At 33.2% G+C, this 18,525-nt stretch overlaps 4 protein-coding genes across 4 annotated transcripts; 1 reads left to right on the top strand and 3 right to left on the bottom strand.

The window, feature by feature from the left end:
• On the bottom strand, positions 785-3,077 carry LOC104727739 (ATP-dependent DNA helicase PIF1-like). Its single transcript, XM_010446815.1, has 6 exons — positions 2,753-3,077; positions 2,429-2,656; positions 1,581-2,351; positions 1,325-1,504; positions 949-1,196; positions 785-802 (listed from the first exon to the last, which is right to left on the bottom strand). Exons 1-6 carry the CDS (start codon positions 3,075-3,077, stop codon positions 785-787), a joined length of 1,770 nt encoding a protein of 589 aa, XP_010445117.1.
• On the bottom strand, positions 7,938-8,747 carry LOC104727740. The gene is made up of 3 exons (XM_010446816.1): positions 8,646-8,747; positions 8,337-8,549; positions 7,938-8,255 (listed from the first exon to the last, which is right to left on the bottom strand). The coding sequence occupies exons 1-3, from the start codon at positions 8,745-8,747 to the stop codon at positions 7,938-7,940; spliced, it is 633 nt and encodes a 210-aa protein (XP_010445118.1).
• On the top strand, positions 14,679-16,339 carry LOC104727741 (F-box/LRR-repeat protein At3g26922-like). The gene is made up of 4 exons (XM_010446818.2): positions 14,679-14,689; positions 14,833-15,715; positions 15,823-15,957; positions 16,046-16,339. The coding sequence occupies exons 1-4, from the start codon at positions 14,679-14,681 to the stop codon at positions 16,337-16,339; spliced, it is 1,323 nt and encodes a 440-aa protein (XP_010445120.2).
• LOC104722340 (thioredoxin-like 2-1, chloroplastic) lies at positions 16,602-18,241 on the bottom strand. The gene is made up of 4 exons (XM_010440491.2): positions 17,975-18,241; positions 17,402-17,584; positions 17,053-17,217; positions 16,602-16,909 (listed from the first exon to the last, which is right to left on the bottom strand). The coding sequence occupies exons 1-4, from the start codon at positions 18,158-18,160 to the stop codon at positions 16,811-16,813; spliced, it is 633 nt and encodes a 210-aa protein (XP_010438793.1). The 5' UTR covers positions 18,161-18,241; the 3' UTR covers positions 16,602-16,810.

Raw genomic sequence — 18,525 nt, forward strand, 5'->3', positions numbered from 1 at the left:
TAGATTGATTGTTAATAAGATTGCCAATCATCAAATGTGCAACCAATTTCGGATATGATTGCATCTAACACTAAAGTGAAGGTTTGATTATCAGAGATGGGAGTCGCTTGAGGATTAACCTAATACGCGGTGCAGGCAATATTCACGTTTATGTTCTATAAACATGAAAAACACACCATTGAGAAAGCTAAGTACAATTCACCTTTACAGATATCTTTCATTTAAGGCAGTTGTACTCATAGTGTTATTGAATAATGGTTTACTTTGCAGGTTTGTTGAAATTGTAAGCAATAACTAATAGAAGTGTCTGATACAGTATATATCTGTATCAGTTTTAGAAGGTAATACTTTTGTAATAGAGGAAGCTATTTTAGTAGAAAAATCAAGCAACGATACTGTTAAAAATTAAGCTAATTGTGTTTTGTTTATTCATGTTGAAGTTCATACATGTAACAAACTATTTGCTACCAGGACTAATCGTCTTCCAGTTAAGTTTATTGAGGTTAGTATCTATATATTCATTCACTAAAATTATATTAAAAAATTGAGTGTTTTCACTGCCTTAAATCATGGAAATTAAAGTGATTTGCAAACAGTTAAATAACTTGGCTCTCAAACAAAATGAAATAATTTGTGTTTAAACGGTCAAGATAATTGTAGTAAACTGCGTATTGAATATGTGTTTTGAAAAAATTTAAAAATTACAATAACCAAAATATTGATTCATATCAGTCGTGACTGTCGATTATGATATGCTTCATTCATGGGAGGTGAATCAGTGGCATTATGGAGAATGAGGCACCTGCATTTTGAATAAAACATAACAATTATATGAAAACTATTAAACTTAAATGTTTCCAACCTAGAAATTAAGTACCTACTAATATAAAAAGGTGGGTCAAATTTACCTTCGGAGAGGTAGCTGACTCAGTGTATGTTTTGGAAAACCTCCTTAAAAACAACATTAGTTGTTTGCTTCTGAATCTTTCCCTCTTTGTTTAGTATTAGTATTCTCAACCCTTTTTTGGATTTAACCCTAGACAATGCCACATAAAGTTGGCCATGAGAGAACACAGGTTTAGGCAAGTAAAGTCCTACTTTCTGTAGAGACTGCCCCTGACTCTTATTGATGGTCATAGCAAATGCAACAGATAGTGGAAACTGTCTTCTACGCATCTTGAATGGAAGTTTGGTATCTGAAGGTGTTAGATTTATCATAGGGATTAAAACTATTTCACCACTTTTGTCCCTGTTATTACTCTAGCTTCGACAATGTGATTAGCAAGTTGAGTAATCTAGAGCCTAGTTCCATTACACAACCCACCTTTGGGATCAATATTCCTAAGCAACATAACCGGCGCACCAATTTTTAAACGCAAAACATGGTGTGGCAAACCTGACATCTTTATACTGTTTAAACAATCTGAAGTGATTACCGGATTGTTCAGTGAATCTGAATCTGTAGGATCTATACTATCAGCACTTAGGTAGATCCTTTCTTCCCCTAGAATAACAAAAACATTTAACTTAGGCTTATATAAAAAAAAAACATTTAAAGTCTAACTTAAACGTTTACTTACCTTGCAAATGCTCTAACATATACTGGTTAATTGTGTTGACATCATCATTGGTCGGTGCTAAAATAGCTCTCTTCTGAAAAAATGTAGCATTATTTTTTTTGTGCATTTCTGTTGGATCCCCATAAATTTCCTTACAAATTGCTGCTACTGGATTTTCTGCTTTTGTAATCAACAATTCTTCTGGAATATCAATTACTGCCTCACCGTCATTAGGCTCATTAATCCTACCATCACCAACAGCCAATAACCAATCTGAAAATTCTTGGATATCTTTAACCTCATCCACACTTAAGTTGTCTGATAGTAGTCGCATGTTTTTAGTCAAGTTTAGGACTTTGCAGTGATCCCAAAGGTAGGAAGCATTAAGTGATGACAAAACAATTTCTGCCCTCCCTCCTCCATTTATCACTGGTAGAACTTGTCTGAAATCACCTCCAAAAACAACCACCTTTCCACCAAATACCTTGTTCTCTTTGTTCTTGATAATATCAGAAAAGCTTTTGTCTAAAGATTCAAAACAGAACTTACTCATCATTGGCGCTTCATCCAAGATAATAAGCGATGCTTCTTTTATCAAATTAGCTAGATCTGATTTAGGCTTGATCTTGCAAACTGAAAATTCATCCGGATTCAAAGGGATTGCAAACCTTGAATGAGCAGTCCTACCACCTTCTAACAACAAAGATGCGATGCCACTGGAGGCAACATTAAGGACAATCTGTCCTCTTGATCTAATAGCAGCTGCTAGTATTTTCCAAACAAATGTTTTCCCTGTTCCTCCAAAGCCATAAACAAAAAAACACCACCTAAATCATTGAATACAGCACCAGTGATCTCATCGTATATACTTCTCTGCTCAGTCGTTAGCATCTTTATCCATTTAGCATGCTTTTCTTCCAAAAATTCACGGTTATATCTCAACTCATCAACAATTAACCGGTTGGAATTATCAATATATTCGCGTGATGGTTGAGGAAAATGTGCAATGTCTTTTAGAGTCCCACCATTAAACAACAAAATCATTTCTATTTCTTGAAGAGTGTAGTTTCTAATCTGAGCTTCTGTTAGAGTCAGTTCTGTATAATTGAATAAAACAGATTGTCCGTGTTAGTAGATAAACAAAATAGTAATCGACATTGATCAAGTATTGTGTTAAATTGGGAGATTATTACCTGGATTGTTGAACTGTTGTGTCTTTTTTGTCTCTATATCCTCGGACAAAAGGTGCCATGTTTGTAACCATACATGTTCAGGTCTAGCAAGAGAATCCGATAAAAGCAGCATAGCAAAAAAATTCCTCAAGTAATCCCCAAAACTATACTGAGCAGCTTCTATCAGACCGTCAATAAAAACCTGATCATCGTCTAGAATTCCACGCGCAAAACATGCTTCTTTATAAGATTTGTAAACAACACCATTATATGTTTTGATATCATCAAAAGTCATTGGACCTCTGACAATGTTAAGAAGCACCCTAAGATAGTATTCATCTTCCATTTTTCTAGGAACGTAGTTAATACGACCCAAAGAAAAACCTCTTGATCTCTTTTTTAAACTGCTTATTTTTTCCATCCCAAGTAAAATATGCTGGGATTTGAGCATATAGAAGTTCTCGAGCTCATTTCCCATTCTTTCCAACGACATTAATCATATTCAAAGTCAACCAAGCCATGAACTGTGAATCTTGATTAAGTATACGTTCTAAAACATTTGAAATATGAGCCTTCCCATCAAAATAAGCAGGTTGCTTCCCTTCGACATGAAAAGAGAGTCTTTGAACTGCTGTAGATCTATGTTGAAGTGGAAACTTGAAAATCCTCCAAATTGCCTCTGACGCAGATACATACCTAAAGAGATAGAATTAGCATGAAGGCAAGTTAGAATGTGATAATCTATAAAATAGGCGGGTTGATCTTTAAGTTTATTAAAAGTACCTGCAGTTAAACCAATCTTTTATTTTATTCTTCTTTTTCTCCTCGGTATTTGGTGCTTCGCCGGAAGTTACAGTTTCATTAGTTTTAGACTGATCCACAGGCTCAACAATCACCGTAACACGATATGGGCCTTTGTTTATATACTTAAATAAGTATTTAATAGAACCATTCTGATTACACCATTCCACATTGATATGAGCTTGATAACGAAGAGAGAGCTTCTTATTATAAGGCATAACATACCTATTGTCACATTTAATACCACCCTTCTCAATGTAGTCTTCTGAGATCCTTCTTCAATAGAAAGGATAACCATCACCACCAACCTTTGTAATATCTTGATGTTTTTTTGGGTATTTCTTTGAACATGATCCATCCACCATACACGGAGAATTCCTGTTTGCTGAACCACATGGACCATGAATCATAGAATTTTTAACTACTTCATAGAGCTTTGGCTCTTTCTCTTTATCTGGAATTTCTGCAGAAATGATCTTATCAATGTCGTCGGCCGTTGGTAGTTTACTTTGAGGAGCCATGAATAAGAGAATGTGAGCATGTGGTAATCCTCTTTTCTGGTATTCAACAGTATACATAGCTGAAATAGTACAAAATAAATGCAAATGAGGATATGCAAAACCAAAAAAACAGCAATAAAACATCAAGTACCGGGTAAAAAAAACTTACACGCAACTGTCTTTCCTAGCATGTTTCTTTGTGTCAAATCTTTCATTAAAGAATCCAACTTGATTTTGAAAATCCTTGCAACAATATTCGTTCTATCATCAGCAGTTAGACCCTCTTGCTTGGCAATATCTTGTTATCTCTGGCCACTTAGGATTACAAGTAAAGGTGATGAATAGGTCAGGAAATCCGTAATGTTTACAGATTGCCATTGCGTCGTAGTAGCTTTGCACCATATACCTAGGTCCACCGGTGAAAAAAGAAGGTATTAAAATTTGATTACCTTCTTCACCCGTAGTTGTTGTCCCAGCTGCGACAGCCTCTTTAATGGAGCTGTAGTTCTCGCATCATCTTAGTTTCGACTGATTAAACTTGATGTAAGATAGTTTGTTAGATTCAATAGTTGTATAAGCATCACAAAGAAACTGCTGGAACAACCTTTTAGAATGCAACAAAGTATGAGACTCGTTTTCCCTCTCCTGAATCCTGAATGCAAACCACTATCTCATGCTTATACATTTCTTCTTGTTGTTGTTGGCTTTCTGATAACATTTCTCAATACCAGGCCTGAAACCATCCTCACCATAGCATAGAATGAGAGGATATTGTAGGGCCAAATAGGAGATATGAATTTGGCTTATCCTCTGTAAGTGACCAGTACTCTTCTCTTGAATAACTATATCACGGTCATGCATTTTTTTTTTAAAATCCCCAGGGATTAAAGCAGCTACCTCTGCTGTTGTAGGCATATTGTATATCCTCCCATCAACACCTTTCCGATCAGAGACAATACCCATGTGAAATGGCTCATTATTAGTAGAATCAAACCTCTCTCTAGCCGACCTGAAATTTTTGATATACGAGTTTACAGAATTGAGCATTTTGATAAGGGCTCCAATGATATCTTTATTCAGTTTTTGTTTCCGTGCGGTTGGCTTTGAATTTTTACCCTTGCTATATAAATAATGAAAACACGAAGTAAGAAACATGAGTATATTTTTGAAACTAAAATTGGTGTAAAAATGTGTAGTTAGAATGATTACTTGATGACAGTTGCTCGGTTGTCTACTTCGTTTTCAGTATCAACTATATATAGTTGTGAATACTTAGCATAGTCACCCTCATCCGGCTTTAAACTGCCAATCAAATGAAATTTTGCTCCTTGCAATCGAAACATATTTGGCCCTTTCCCTTTTAGCATAGATTGGTCCACCTTTCCACCAAGAGAAGTCATGGCAAAAATCATATTATAAATTCTAATATTTTCTCTGTAGTTTCTGCTCATTGTGTCATCCCCTTTGAGCAATTTCTTGATAAGCTCAGGAGATTCTTTGAGAAAGGGTAATTTCACACTCCCTTCACCACAACATAACGTTGGGTTTTCCTGCTTCCTACTTTTGTTAATACTCTCATCATACCACATGAAGGCACCACAAAACTTACACTTGTATGTAGCATCACCGTGGTCAAGATAAGCTGGGGTATAAAAAAAATTATTTATAAATTGTTAATTTAAAACTCGGACTAAAATACATAAGAGTTCATTTAGTTAAAAATGAATGATACCTGATTTATTTGGTTTCGGTGTTTCAGAATTCAAATTTTTTTGCAAACGTGGGCGACCTCTTCTCTTTGGTTGAGTGATTTTCTGATTTGCTGCTTCCTTTTCAATTGTTTTCTGCAACATTTGATCCACTTTAGCCATGAATTTTAAATGTTCTTCACTTCTGGCAATCTGAGGTGATATATCACTAAGTTGTTCTGTAGCTCTCTGGATTTCTATATTAACTGGGCTTGGCAGGTGAGTATCTTCATCAGTGTATTGGTCAGAATTATCATCAGTACTACTGATATAGTAGGTATGTTCCTCGGCAGTTTCACTGTCAGTGCAACTCTCATCGTTTACATGGTACATGCTTTCATCATCAGTACTACTATCTTCGAATGATTCATTCATAGGGGAAGAATTTTTTCCTATAGGACACCGTTAATAATTATCATGGGTTAATTAGAAAATAATATACTATATCTCCTATTAACTTCACAAAGTTATGTATCTATAGATTACCTTGGATAAAAGTAGTGGCTGATGCATTTTCAAATTCTTCTTGCAGATTTCTAATTGGAAACATATGGACATTGGTGCCATGCTTCGATTGTATTTGGTTGCTTATGCATGAAATAGAAGCATCACATTGGTTAACTTTAAACATAGAAAGATCAATTGAGTTAGTATATATGTATGACTACGTAATGTAGATATGTTTTATTTTGAGGTAAACATTAACCTTTTCGTTTATTGTGGGTATTAGCAGAAGGACGTGTATTTGTGGGAGCAACCCGGCGATGTAGATTGGTGATATCCGTGAGTACATCTATTGAAGATTTCTGAATCAATCCGGAGCTGGCATTTCCAATGGAAGGCATGCCCATTAAAGCACTTGAACCTAGTGAAAACATTAGTTTACATCTATTAGTATATGGTTTTCACAATGAAAATAAAATGGTTAATTGACAGTATGTGAGTTGTAATTAACCAAGAACATGTGGTGATTGCATTGCAGGAATGGACTGTTGAAGAGTTGTTGGTGTCCTTAAATTACCAGTAGAGGAATTACCAAAGTTGGTAATATCGTTTAAAACCCTACTAAAAGTTGTGCTTAGTAGAACAGAACCATTACTATTAGATGCATTTGTTTGAGTAATCTGATTATGAGGAGTAGAACTTTGAATGAAACGGGTTTTTTGGATGGGTTAGAATTAGAATCAAAATCCGAAAGAGAAGGGTCCTGTTTCTTTTTCATGGTTTGCTAATATTTTCTCATAACAGGTTGTAGGTGATTCTCTGTTGATGATGAGAGGATGTTTATTTGAGTCTTAAACAGGTTCGTTCTTTTATTTTCCGTAATTCACTACTATCAAGAGTTAGGATTGCGTAGTTAAAACAAAATATTTGATTTCTTAGTAAATATAGATAGTTGGTTTCAATGACAACTAAAAAGAAGCAACTTATGGGATACAAATATTTTGAGAAATTTGACTTGATTTTCTAATTAGTTAATTTGAAAATCAAAAGAGAATCTTATTTTACAAATCTAATTCCATTCACGTTTTAAAAGATGATTGAGTTTTGATTTTAATTTTTATTAACCATTAACCATACATTCTATATAGGAGATATGAGGTTTTTTTTTTTGGCAAAACCAAGATCATCTAATAATGTTTAGATGGCTTTTGATCCGACAGAGTTTGTTCTCTGATGTCGTGTAGCATTTTTTATTTATATAATTATAGATGGTTATTAGTTTACGTCGAAATTATAGAAATGATTAATTTATAATTTTGACTTATATGGAAATTCTATGCTTACAACAGGGAGTTTTGTCCCATGGTGAGATGATGATTTGCTCTTAAACCTTCGGCGAGTCAGAAATAAACAGAGGTCAGTTCTTTATATAACTTTTTCATATTATATAACTTTACAGTAAAGTCTAGAACGTAGATAGTAATGGTTTATCTATATAGATATCTATAAGATGCAATCAAAAAAAGTTAAAATGAATCAGAAATATAAAAGTTTTATTATAGAAACTTCATAATTTTAAAAATAGCTGCATAACAGCACTTATTTGCGTCCAAGATAAGACCAAACTTAAAAAACCAAACTTAGAAAGTTTTAACATGAGAATAGAAAAAAGAAAAAAGCAAAGGCACAATTAAAAATATGAGAAGCCACGAATCATTCCTTCTTTTCGACCTTGATCTTAACTTCGACCATCATTTTTTTCCCTTCAATGACTGAATTGTCCACACCACTTCCATTACCGACTTCCTTTTGCTTTCCAACCCCATCTTCCATGTTTGATCCTTCAGATTGTTCATTAACTCCTTCAGCTCCAAATTCTGAGTAACACTTCTCTAAATCTATTGGTTCAATACACAACTTCTTGGAAGCTGAGTTTTGATCAGAAGTCGCTCCATTAGCCGGATAAACACGCTTGAAGGATGGAGTAATAGAGTCGGTAGTATGCGGGCTGTTTTCTAACATGAGAACTCCCTATAAACAGCAAGTACATAGTTAACTAAATAAAATATGCAGAGATAATAGTAATACCAGATTAGTATTATGATAAATTACCTGGTCACCATATACAATAGACGTTGCATTGACGTTCTCTGATGAATTCTCCAACAGCTGTTCTTCAATTAGGCCATCTTTCACGAGTACTTTGGAGACCTTGTAGGTGTCTTTACCATCCCATATATTTGCTTTCTCAACATTTACCAGAAAGAGATAAGTCTTTCCAATAAGACTTTTCACTGGATCAAGCAAATTTTCTGGATCTACAATCTACACAACAATTATAAACAAATTGTTTTAATACATTAATTTATAAAATGTCTATTATACAAAAGTAAAGTAATATCATCTTATGCGGGTGAATACCTCATCAACGGAGCCACCAAGAACTGATGGGGCAGATTCACCAATAATCTCAGAGCAAATTGAGTCAAACAACAGTAATTTGGTCTCAGCAGTATTGTCCATTACATTAGCATAAAGCATAAACCTTAAAAATGTGAATGTATAGATCATAAGAAATAACGTAAATATCTTTGAATAACATATATATACTGGTAAATAGATTTGGGCGTAAATCGAGTATAGAAATTTCTTTACCTTGGAATCACATTAGTGACAACAGTATTGCAAGTTTCACAGTAAAACCTTGGTTTTTTCCCTTTGTTATTCACCCCATCGTGGATGTGAGTGACTTTTTTATTGCAAGAACGACAACTAATATAGTACCAAGCCCAGTCGGTGTCAATGGCGTAGATTGTGCAATGAATCTTTGCCTTTCCAATCTACAGATACATGTTGGTTATAGTTGAATACTATAACTAAAATGCACAAGGTTAACATTAGATTTACATACCTCAAAAGAATTCTTCAACTCTTCAATTGTTTTCCTTGGAAAATTTTCTGCATTTTCATTTTGAACAGCAACCATCTCCCATCATGGGAGCTTGTGACGGTATATGAGAGAGAGGCCATCATCCGGAAGCCTGTTAACATACAAATCCAATATTTAAAACTAAATATATATTGTTAAAAATAGTTTGAAATGTATATTGTAGACAACTTACGATTGTCTGAAAACATCAACTTCATCGTACAGTGGGTTCACATGGACTTGAGAAGCATCATACGAATTAGTCAAGAATTTTACACCTGATTGAGTAAAATCATCATGAAATAAAGTATGCGGGAACAGAGTTAAATAACTGGTAATAATAGCATGTTTATACCCTTGTAGGATTTTATCTTCACAAATCTGAGAACACAGATCATGATGCTTCCATCAGAGTCTTGGCAGGATTTGAAAACGTGCTCGGCCAAGGAACCCCACAAGGTATATGACATTCTATCATCTCTATCATATATAATAAGTAAGTTGGATTAGTGATATCATATGTTATCATCAATACGTTTCATATAGTTGTATTAGGAGAAAATGCTTACGTTTCGTCTCGAAGCTCATAAGTCAATTTTTTGTTAGGCTTATTATTGGCTTCGAGTTCCTCCAATTCACCCAGACTCACAATTTGACCAATAACCTCTGCATAATGAATAATATAAATAGATAGAATATTTATAAGAACAATCGTAATTAGATACTTACCAACAAATATGTTGGGATTAGATTCGCCACTTTGAATGTTCTTAAACTTAGCCAATGTCAGGAAGCTAGCATCTGAAGCAGGGTCACTGTCCATGACCATTGTTCCATTGATGAATGACATCTTGTAAAGATGCGTAGTTGGTCTGAATTGACCAATTGCATAGCTAAGAGCAAATGTTTCAATGAAAACCCAGTTACCAATAGGAAGCCTATTGACATACTTGCAAACCAAGTCCTTCTTCACTGATGCATGAATTTTTTTACTCCGAAAGAATGAAACAGAAAGATGCATTAGTAATATCAAGTCTTGTATGGCGTAAACATAAGCATTTAGTTTTACCATTGAATCCGACAAAACCAACTCTAGCGTTTCACCGGTGTTTTGGGTATATTGACGCCATGAATGGATGACCTTCACTTGAATCCTCCATGCGGTTTTGTAGGGTCGAACATCTTTCAAGAAGGCAAAAGTAACAGCCATAGAGATTTAAAATAGAGAGAATGTGTAAGAGTTAGTTTGATTGCTTATGCAGAGTGGAGTTTGAAAGGCTGTTATTGGAGAGGTGATTTCTAAATCCATATGGAATTGTATATTCTCAAAATCAAAACACATGGATTTTGAAATAACATGTTTTATCCTTGGATTTGAATCCTTCTATTTTACACTTTCAAATCTATACAAATCCATCTAAAACATACTGTGGATTTTGAAATCCAAAAACAAATCATTAAATGAATAACATGGGTTTTTAACAAGTATTTGTAAATCATGGAACCAATAACACATAATTTTAATAAGTATTTTAAAATCAATGATTGAATAACATATGGTTTTTGTTTGGATTTACAAATCCATTAAAATCATAGAACCAATAACCCCTTTTAGGTTAGTATTATTTATAGGGATATGATTAGGTCGACCAACACGTTTGTTACGATACCAAAAAGATCCGATTTTAGCGACTAATTAAAGAGATCATAACGATCTTTGTTTTTTATGGTATGTTTATGTGATAGAAAATATTCTGATATTTAATTCTGTTTTGCTTGATTGATTTATAGGATATGCAATCAGTGGAAGAAAATATTTGGAAATCAAGATGTTGGAACACAAATCTTGCATAGGATCAGCATGGAAGGCAATGAAATCTGTATTTATTGTGTATTAGATTTTTGAATAGAAACAATTGGCGGTGAAATCTGTATTTATTGTGTATTAGATTTTTGAAGTGAAATGGGCTTGGACTTTGATTTGTTAATGTTTATTTTCGAACCCAAACAAAAAAATCGAAACAAAACGTTTTTGTTTTTTAAAATTAACACAATGGCATTCCTGTAAATAAGTTGGAACTTCATGATTTTTTTCATAAACTGCTGCAAAAATGTATATATAGATCCTACTATATTAATTGAGAAGTTAAATATGAAACTAATCTTAAAATGGATAAAAATTACATACAATTGTCATTAAAAAATCAGGAAAACATCAAATAAAATAATAGTAGAAAAGTTAAAAAAAAATCTATTAGAATCAAAACTAGTTCATACTTCAAAAAAAAAAGATTAACAGCTAAAATTTTAAAAATCTACAACTACAAATTTTATCAAAAAAAAATTAAGGTTTCAAATTTTTATCAAAAATCTAATCGAATAAAATATATAACAGTTCCGTTTAACAGCTTAAATTTTAAAAATTAATAAATAAAAATAAAAGATATAGATATAGTATTTTATCTATTTTAAAAAGTTATATTTATCTTTTAGCCACTATTCTTTACAAAAATAAAACTAAGTTGAGATTTAAATATATTAACTGCTTAAATTTAAAAAAAAAATACAGATAATTTTTTCCAAATAAAGTTCATTTTCTTCGTTAGTTTTCCCTATTTTTATTTTATTTGTTTGAATTACTCAGTTTCAAATAGAGAGAGAAGAAGAAAAATAAATAATAGTTTTCAAAATTTACTAAACTAATATCTCATCAATTATTCCCGTAACCGAAATAAGATTTTCATTCCTCTATTTTTTTTGTTTTGTTTACTGATTTGGTTTGCTTATAGGTGAAGAGAGAGTTTATCTAAATTCTGATTCAATTGACCCTTCTCACAAAAGAACTAAAAAATCCACTATATAATCCAGATTTCTTGAATAGTATCAAAGTATCGGGATTACCAAATCATAGTCTTAGACTTAAGATATGTTGCCCGGTAATGTTGTAAATATAGATCTAAATGGAGGGTTGATGAATGGAACTAGGTTACAAATAACTAAGATGGCTGATCATGTTTTAGAAGCTAGGATCATTACAGGAACTAGAATTGGTCACATTGTGCTTATTCCTAGGATGTTATTATCGCTATCGGACACTAGGTTGCCTTTCATAATGCGTCAAAGACAATTTCCTTTGTCAGTTGTTTTTGCTATGACCAACAACAAAAGCCAAGACCAGAGTTTATCTTATGTAGGGTTGTATTTGCCAAGACCGGTTTTTTCTCATGGACAACTCTATAGGGCAATGTCTAGGGTGAAATCAAAAGCAGATTTGAAAGTGCTTATTACAGACAAGAAAGGGAAACCACAAAAAAAAAATGAATGTTGTTTTCAAAGAGGTTTTTCAGAACTTTCACTAGTCATATTTAGTTGCTCTTTTTACATGTTAGTTATATATTTTTACTTACTTTACAACTATAGCAAAGATTGCGTTTAACTGACAAAGATTTAAACAAATTTATTCATTACATGCAAATGTTTTATTGAAAGGTTTTCAATAAACATTTTTAAAATACAAAAATTATAATATAATTAAACCAAAATTTTAATCACAAACTATTATAAATAACATAATAACAAAATAAATTATTACAAATTTTCATCAAAAAAGTTCAGCCCGCGGTTTTCCGCGGGTTAGTACCTAATACACAATTAAATTTGGTCCAAAAAACAAAAATAAGTAATAAATATATAATCCAATTAATTTATAAAGATTTTTTTTTTGTAAATACAAGATATGTAGTAATACATACTAGGTTTTATCCCGTTGTACACCACAGGTCTATTCGTTTTCATAAATCATTTAAATAGGTTAGTATACTAACATAATCAGGTTTTTTAGTTAGTTAATATAAATATTACAATATTATATATATATATATATGTTGTTGTATTTGCAAAATTTATCCCATAGTAAATTTCTTTGTTTTGTAATATCAATGTTACACTGTTATATATATTTTGGTGTTTTTACAATAATTAACAGTACTTGTTAATAAAATTATATATGTTGACCTTGAAAGAACTATAAATATGTGTACTTTCAAAAATACAATGAACTATGATTAAAATCAAATTTGCTAAAATAACTATATAAATAAATTACATCAGTATTTGTAAATATATTTATATTTTAAATAAATATAAGTTTTTGTATTGTTAATATATCTATATGTCCGTAACATTATTCAAACATAATAGATTACATTTAATTTATTAGGAACAAAAACTTTTATACAATTTTCACAAACACAAAATATAAAAAATATTTGTCGGTTCTCCATGATAGTAGATCCTAAATAGTAACCAACCATGTATGCCAACTTCAACGGGTTGTCTCGTCTCCAAGTAAATAATCCACCTGCCATACACAAATCAGTTGATGGATCGGTTTGGACTCACACCGAAGATTACAAAAGTTCCCAATACTTGAGTATATAATTGAGTATATAGAGATACAAAAGTTCACACGACAAATGCAAATACCTTAAAACCCAGAAAAGCAATTATAGTTAATGCTCTAGAGTCAAGATTGAAATTAAAAGAAAAAAAACTGCCACATGATTTATTAAACGAAGAATGACATATATATCACGGTTTCACCTCATACGCAAAACTTAAGAAATGAAATCAATGACAAAATGTGTTTTTCTTTTCTTTTTGTGTTTGTTTACCGTAATTGGCTAGTTGGAGGGTTAACAAAGTGTTATAATGTTTAAGAAATTTTTGAGGGTTTTGTCTAAGTTAGTAGAAAAATATTGAAAGATCTTTAATTTAAATATTTCAGAATAGTTGATTAGGTATATGCTATTATTATGCTCATATGTAATTAATTTTGTTACTATATGATGTCAAAAGATCTTTAACATTTTTGATTTAGTTGATTGTGTTGCTACTTTTAAGGAACTTGTATATTGGATTAATAATCTGGAGAGTCATTAGCCTACGGTGAAATCTTAACAAATATGCTCATATGCTTGATAATTAATACCGATTTTTTTTGCTTATAAATAGATTTATTAGAACCAGAATTTTATAAATATTAAAATTTGGATACTTGAGTCCAATAAAATGTAATAAATATACAATTAAATTTGGTCCAAAAAAACAAAAATAAGTAATAAATATATAATCCAATTAATTTATAAAGATTTTTTTGTTTTGTAAATACAAGATATGTAGTAATACATATACAATTCAAAAGTCTCTACAAATCTTTATATCAATACACATATTTGCAAAATATATATTTGGAGCGGAATATGTATCCAAAATTTTAATATTTATGATTTTTCTGTTTTGACCGATAAATTTTAGTATCTGATTTGTTCCGTAAAGTTATGGATAGTGCATGTATATGTTGCCCAAACGTAATACAAATTCTCGCATCTACAACTATAATTAATGTTCTTGTTTAATTCCTTAACCTTTTTTTTTTCTTTTAAGATAAAATCCCTTTAACCTTTACCTCGAGAAAGCGACACAAGAAAGCTAGGGTTCGCTTCAAGTCTTATCTCATTACGGCGATGGACCCAAAGTAAGTTAATTTCCTCCCAAGATTCTTGTACGTGCATGCGTTCTTGGTTTCCTTACACTCCTATCGCGGACCAAATTAAAGTCTTACGTTATTTATATATATCTTTCAAATTGGAACCGTCATAATTGATGTTTTCGTATCAGATTCTGTTGGCGAACCTTCAAGAAGAGACGAATGGTTGATGTGAATAGGGATCTGATAAGTGAGTTGCCTGATGCTTTGCTGATTCAGATATTGTCTTTGGTTCCGACAATAGATGCAGTAGGAACTTGTGTTTTGTCCAAACGATGGAGTTCTCTTTGGCAATATCTGCCTAAGCTTGACTATCACTACCAGAATGGTAGAACTTCCTCGAGATTGTCACCGCAATTTGTTCATAGGTTCTTGTTACTGAATAAGTCACTTCTTCTAGAGAGTATGCGACTTATAGTTGAGTCGGATTGTGAGGCTGTTGATATCGGAATTTGGATTGGATATGCGGTTGAACGTGGTTTGCGTGAGCTTGAACTCGATCCTAACTCAGAGGATGGATCTATCCGATTGCCAAGTAATATCTATGCTTGTAAAACACTCGAGGTCTTAAAACTCAAGAGCTATGTTCGTGTAGATGTTCCTGATTCTCCTGTTTGTTTCAAGTCCCTCAAGATCCTAAACCTTCACCTTGTTTACTACGAGGACGAGGATTCAGTGCGTAGACTTTTCTCGAGTTGTCCTAATCTTGAAGAATTGGACGTGAAACGATATATTGACAATGTGATAAAGTTCACTATCGAATCATCTTCTTTAAAGAGATTACCAATACGTGATCGTAGTGATGGAGATGGCCAAAGAGGGTATGTGATCAATGCCCCTTCTTTGAACTACTTATCCATTAAAGGACCTAAAGATTTTGAATTTTCTCTTGAGAATACTCCGAAGCTAGTGGAGGCAAAGATTACAAATATCTCTAATATAAAAACTGAGAAGATTCTCCTACCTCTTGCCTCGTCAGTAAAGCGTCTCTCCTTGTCTTTGTCGCATTTAGAGGTAAAATTGTATCCTTATAAGCTCACATCAAATTCAATTGTTTTAGAATCAAAATCTTTCACTCATGAAAACCAGGACAAATCAATATTCGTTTGCTTGTAACGCAGACTAGGTATGCAGCCAGTATTATCTTCCACCAGCTTGTATATTTGGAGCTAGGTACTAGAGAAACCGAGTGGTGGAATTTACTTATGAATTTGCTAATGAACTCTCCTCAGTTACAAGTTCTCAAGCTAAGAGATGTAAGAAACTCCTTTAAACTTTGCTTACCTATCTAGGCTAGTTTTGCTGAGGCTGATGAGTCTAAACCATTATCGGTTATGGTTACAGGGAGACGGGAACTACAGTGAAGAGCACGAGATTAACCCACCATTTACCAAACCGATTTCTGTTCCTCCTTGTTTGTTATCCCATCTACAAATATTTGAGTGGGAAGGATACAATGGACAACGTGAAGAAGAGATACAAGTTGCAACATACATACTTACAAATGCCAAACATTTGACGAAGGCAAATTTCTCGAGGAATTACAAATACTTTACTGCTGATGAAAAACTTGAGATGTTACAGGAGTTAGCTCGTGAGCCTAAGGCTTCAACGTCCTGTTACTTTTTCTTCGAGTGAAGAAAAAATGCTTTCTTAGATGAAATGCAACTGATGCAATTTCGTTAAGTGTAATTAATATGTAGCTTTTGATTACTTTCATTCGTTAGTATAGACTTTCAGATACATATACATACACTGGTTTTTGGATGAATGAATTTGTAAGACAACTAACATATAGGAAAATCAAAATTTGAAACCCTGATGGAAAAGTGAACATGCTAACATTTACGGTTGGGAGAATTTTTGGGATGCTAGAGAATATTGGAGTGTACTTCACACATGGTAAAAAGAACTCGCGCATCTCAAAATTGAAAATACTAAAGACACACGTTATAACAATGTCCGTGCAAATTGTCTAGTTATATGAACTCGAAGTTAGACTATTGTTTTTTATGTACAAATTATGACGCACCCATATGCAAATGCAGTTGTATATACAGAGAAGCCATTTAACAAAAGAACCTTTGATCAATCAGAATCAGACATGAATTATACGCTTGAATCTTCAACCTTCTCAGAAGCTGAAGACGAGTAGTCACTGACATTTCCTACATTATGTCTCTCTATCGCATCTCTCAGTTTCTGGAACTGCATAATGTTTGCAGAAAGCTTATTATTAAACTTGGCGGATGCCACTAAGACTATATGGTGCAGTGGCTATACTCTGCTTTCGTGACAGAGAATTGTGATGATTGACATTATAGAGAGAGCTGGGGACAAGAAGAACTGACCTTGGCAAGAGAGCATGAGAAGGATTCGACTTGGCCATCAGCGCCTCGATAGAAGTGGAAGTATGGTAACACCTTGACGTTCAAGCTTTTGCAGAGAGACTTGTTCTCGTCAAAGTTTACTTTAAGGAGCAAGATATCAGGGTGTTCTTTCGCCGTTTTGCAGAGCTAGAAAAGAATAAGTACAAAGTCTCAGACTCTCAGCTTTAGAAAAAAGCAAGCTGATCATTTCAGGACTTGAAAAACTTAAGAAACCTTAAGGTTCAAGACACCCAAGTCAAATAAAATGAGAAATGGATTGAGTAATACACGAGAAAAGATAACATTGTTAAGTAGCTCAAGGAAAGCTAACCTTTGGGAACATAGCACGGCAAGAACCACACCAAGTTCCGTAAAAATCAACGATAACTAATCTATCTCCCGCATCTTTTAAAGCGTTCAGAAACTGTTCAGTCGAAGTAATGTCAATCATGTTTGGCCCTGATTTCTTCTCCCACCATTTTGGCTGTTCGGTTTCAGCAGCTAACGCTTGGACCTATCCCAAAACACACACATATATATTTCATCTCTTAGCCACAAACAACATAACACTCTATATTACAACACCAAACACTCATAAAAGATACATATTATTTAAAAAAAAGGCCCTTAACGCAACTTAGCTTTAATCAAAGTAATACAGTATAAACTTAAAACACAAGACTGATGTAATCGTCTCTGTGGCTCAGAGACCTCACACTCACAGTATACATCTTCCAGCTTAGACCACATAAAGAGTAATCAAAATCAAATGAAACACATAACCTAAATTCCCAAGTGACATAAGAATAATAAGATTTAGCAGATACTCAAAAAGTGGAACATGGGTTCTCAAATTTTAGCCGTAAAGTTGGATCCCAGCACAAAAAGTTACGAAATTTCATACCTTTACGGAGTGAAACTGCTTCCTCGATGAGAAAACTAAATACCCGATCAAAGAAGAGCTCGAAGATGGCAGGCCGTGGAATCTGTTGAATGAATTTAGAAATTGTCGGATCTTGATTGGTGGAGAAATCGGAGCAGAGTTAGAGGAAGTGTAAAGCGAGATGCTGAGGGATCGTAAAGATGTCATGTCGTCGTCGGAGATATGAATCGCATCGCACCACAAAGACTTCGCCTTTTTTTTTTTTGAGCTTTCTAATTTTCACCGGAAAAGTAGAAATTTGTTTGCGACACCTCCCCAAGTTTCAAACTAATTTCAATATAACCCCTTTACTTTTTGGTTATTTTCTAATGTTTCCGAAATTTCTGTTTTCTTGCTATTTTATCCAGGAGAATTTTGAAATCCCCTTTTCTCTTGATTACAAAAGTTGTCTTGATTGGTTCTCTAGCCACGTTTTTAGTGGTTGGCGCAACATTATATGCATGCGTCATTTTAGTCGTTAAGCTAGTTTTATTACAGGAAATTATTCATGTTGGCCGAGTTTAATATCAATC

The sequence above is a fragment of the Camelina sativa genome, chromosome 11 (genome assembly GCF_000633955.1).
Source record: "Camelina sativa cultivar DH55 chromosome 11, Cs, whole genome shotgun sequence".
NCBI classification, from domain to species: domain Eukaryota; kingdom Viridiplantae; phylum Streptophyta; class Magnoliopsida; order Brassicales; family Brassicaceae; genus Camelina; species Camelina sativa.

Coding starts and splice junctions, on each gene's coding strand:
- LOC104727739 (XM_010446815.1), bottom strand. CDS start 3,077: ATGGAAGATGAATACTATCTTAGGGTGCTTCTTAACATTGTCAGAGGT. Junction 2,657..2,752: donor ACAACAGTTCAACAATCCAG/GTAATAATCTCC, acceptor TCAATTATACAG/AACTGACTCTAACAGAAGCT. Junction 1,505..1,580: donor TATGTTAGAGCATTTGCAAG/GTAAGTAAACGT, acceptor TTGTTATTCTAG/GGGAAGAAAGGATCTACCTA.
- LOC104727740 (XM_010446816.1), bottom strand. CDS start 8,747: ATGGACAATACTGCTGAGACCAAATTACTGTTGTTTGACTCAATTTGC. Junction 8,550..8,645: donor TTGGTGGCTCCGTTGATGAG/GTATTCACCCGC, acceptor ATTGTTGTGTAG/ATTGTAGATCCAGAAAATTT. Junction 8,256..8,336: donor CTATTGTATATGGTGACCAG/GTAATTTATCAT, acceptor TGCTGTTTATAG/GGAGTTCTCATGTTAGAAAA.
- LOC104727741 (XM_010446818.2), top strand. Junction 15,716..15,822: donor TGTCTTTGTCGCATTTAGAG/GTAAAATTGTAT, acceptor CTTGTAACGCAG/ACTAGGTATGCAGCCAGTAT. Junction 15,958..16,045: donor AAGTTCTCAAGCTAAGAGAT/GTAAGAAACTCC, acceptor TTATGGTTACAG/GGAGACGGGAACTACAGTGA.
- LOC104722340 (XM_010440491.2), bottom strand. CDS start 18,160: ATGACATCTTTACGATCCCTCAGCATCTCGCTTTACACTTCCTCTAAC. Junction 17,585..17,974: donor AGCAGTTTCACTCCGTAAAG/GTATGAAATTTC, acceptor GTTTTGGGATAG/GTCCAAGCGTTAGCTGCTGA. Junction 16,910..17,052: donor TCTCATGCTCTCTTGCCAAG/GTCAGTTCTTCT, acceptor AACATTATGCAG/TTCCAGAAACTGAGAGATGC.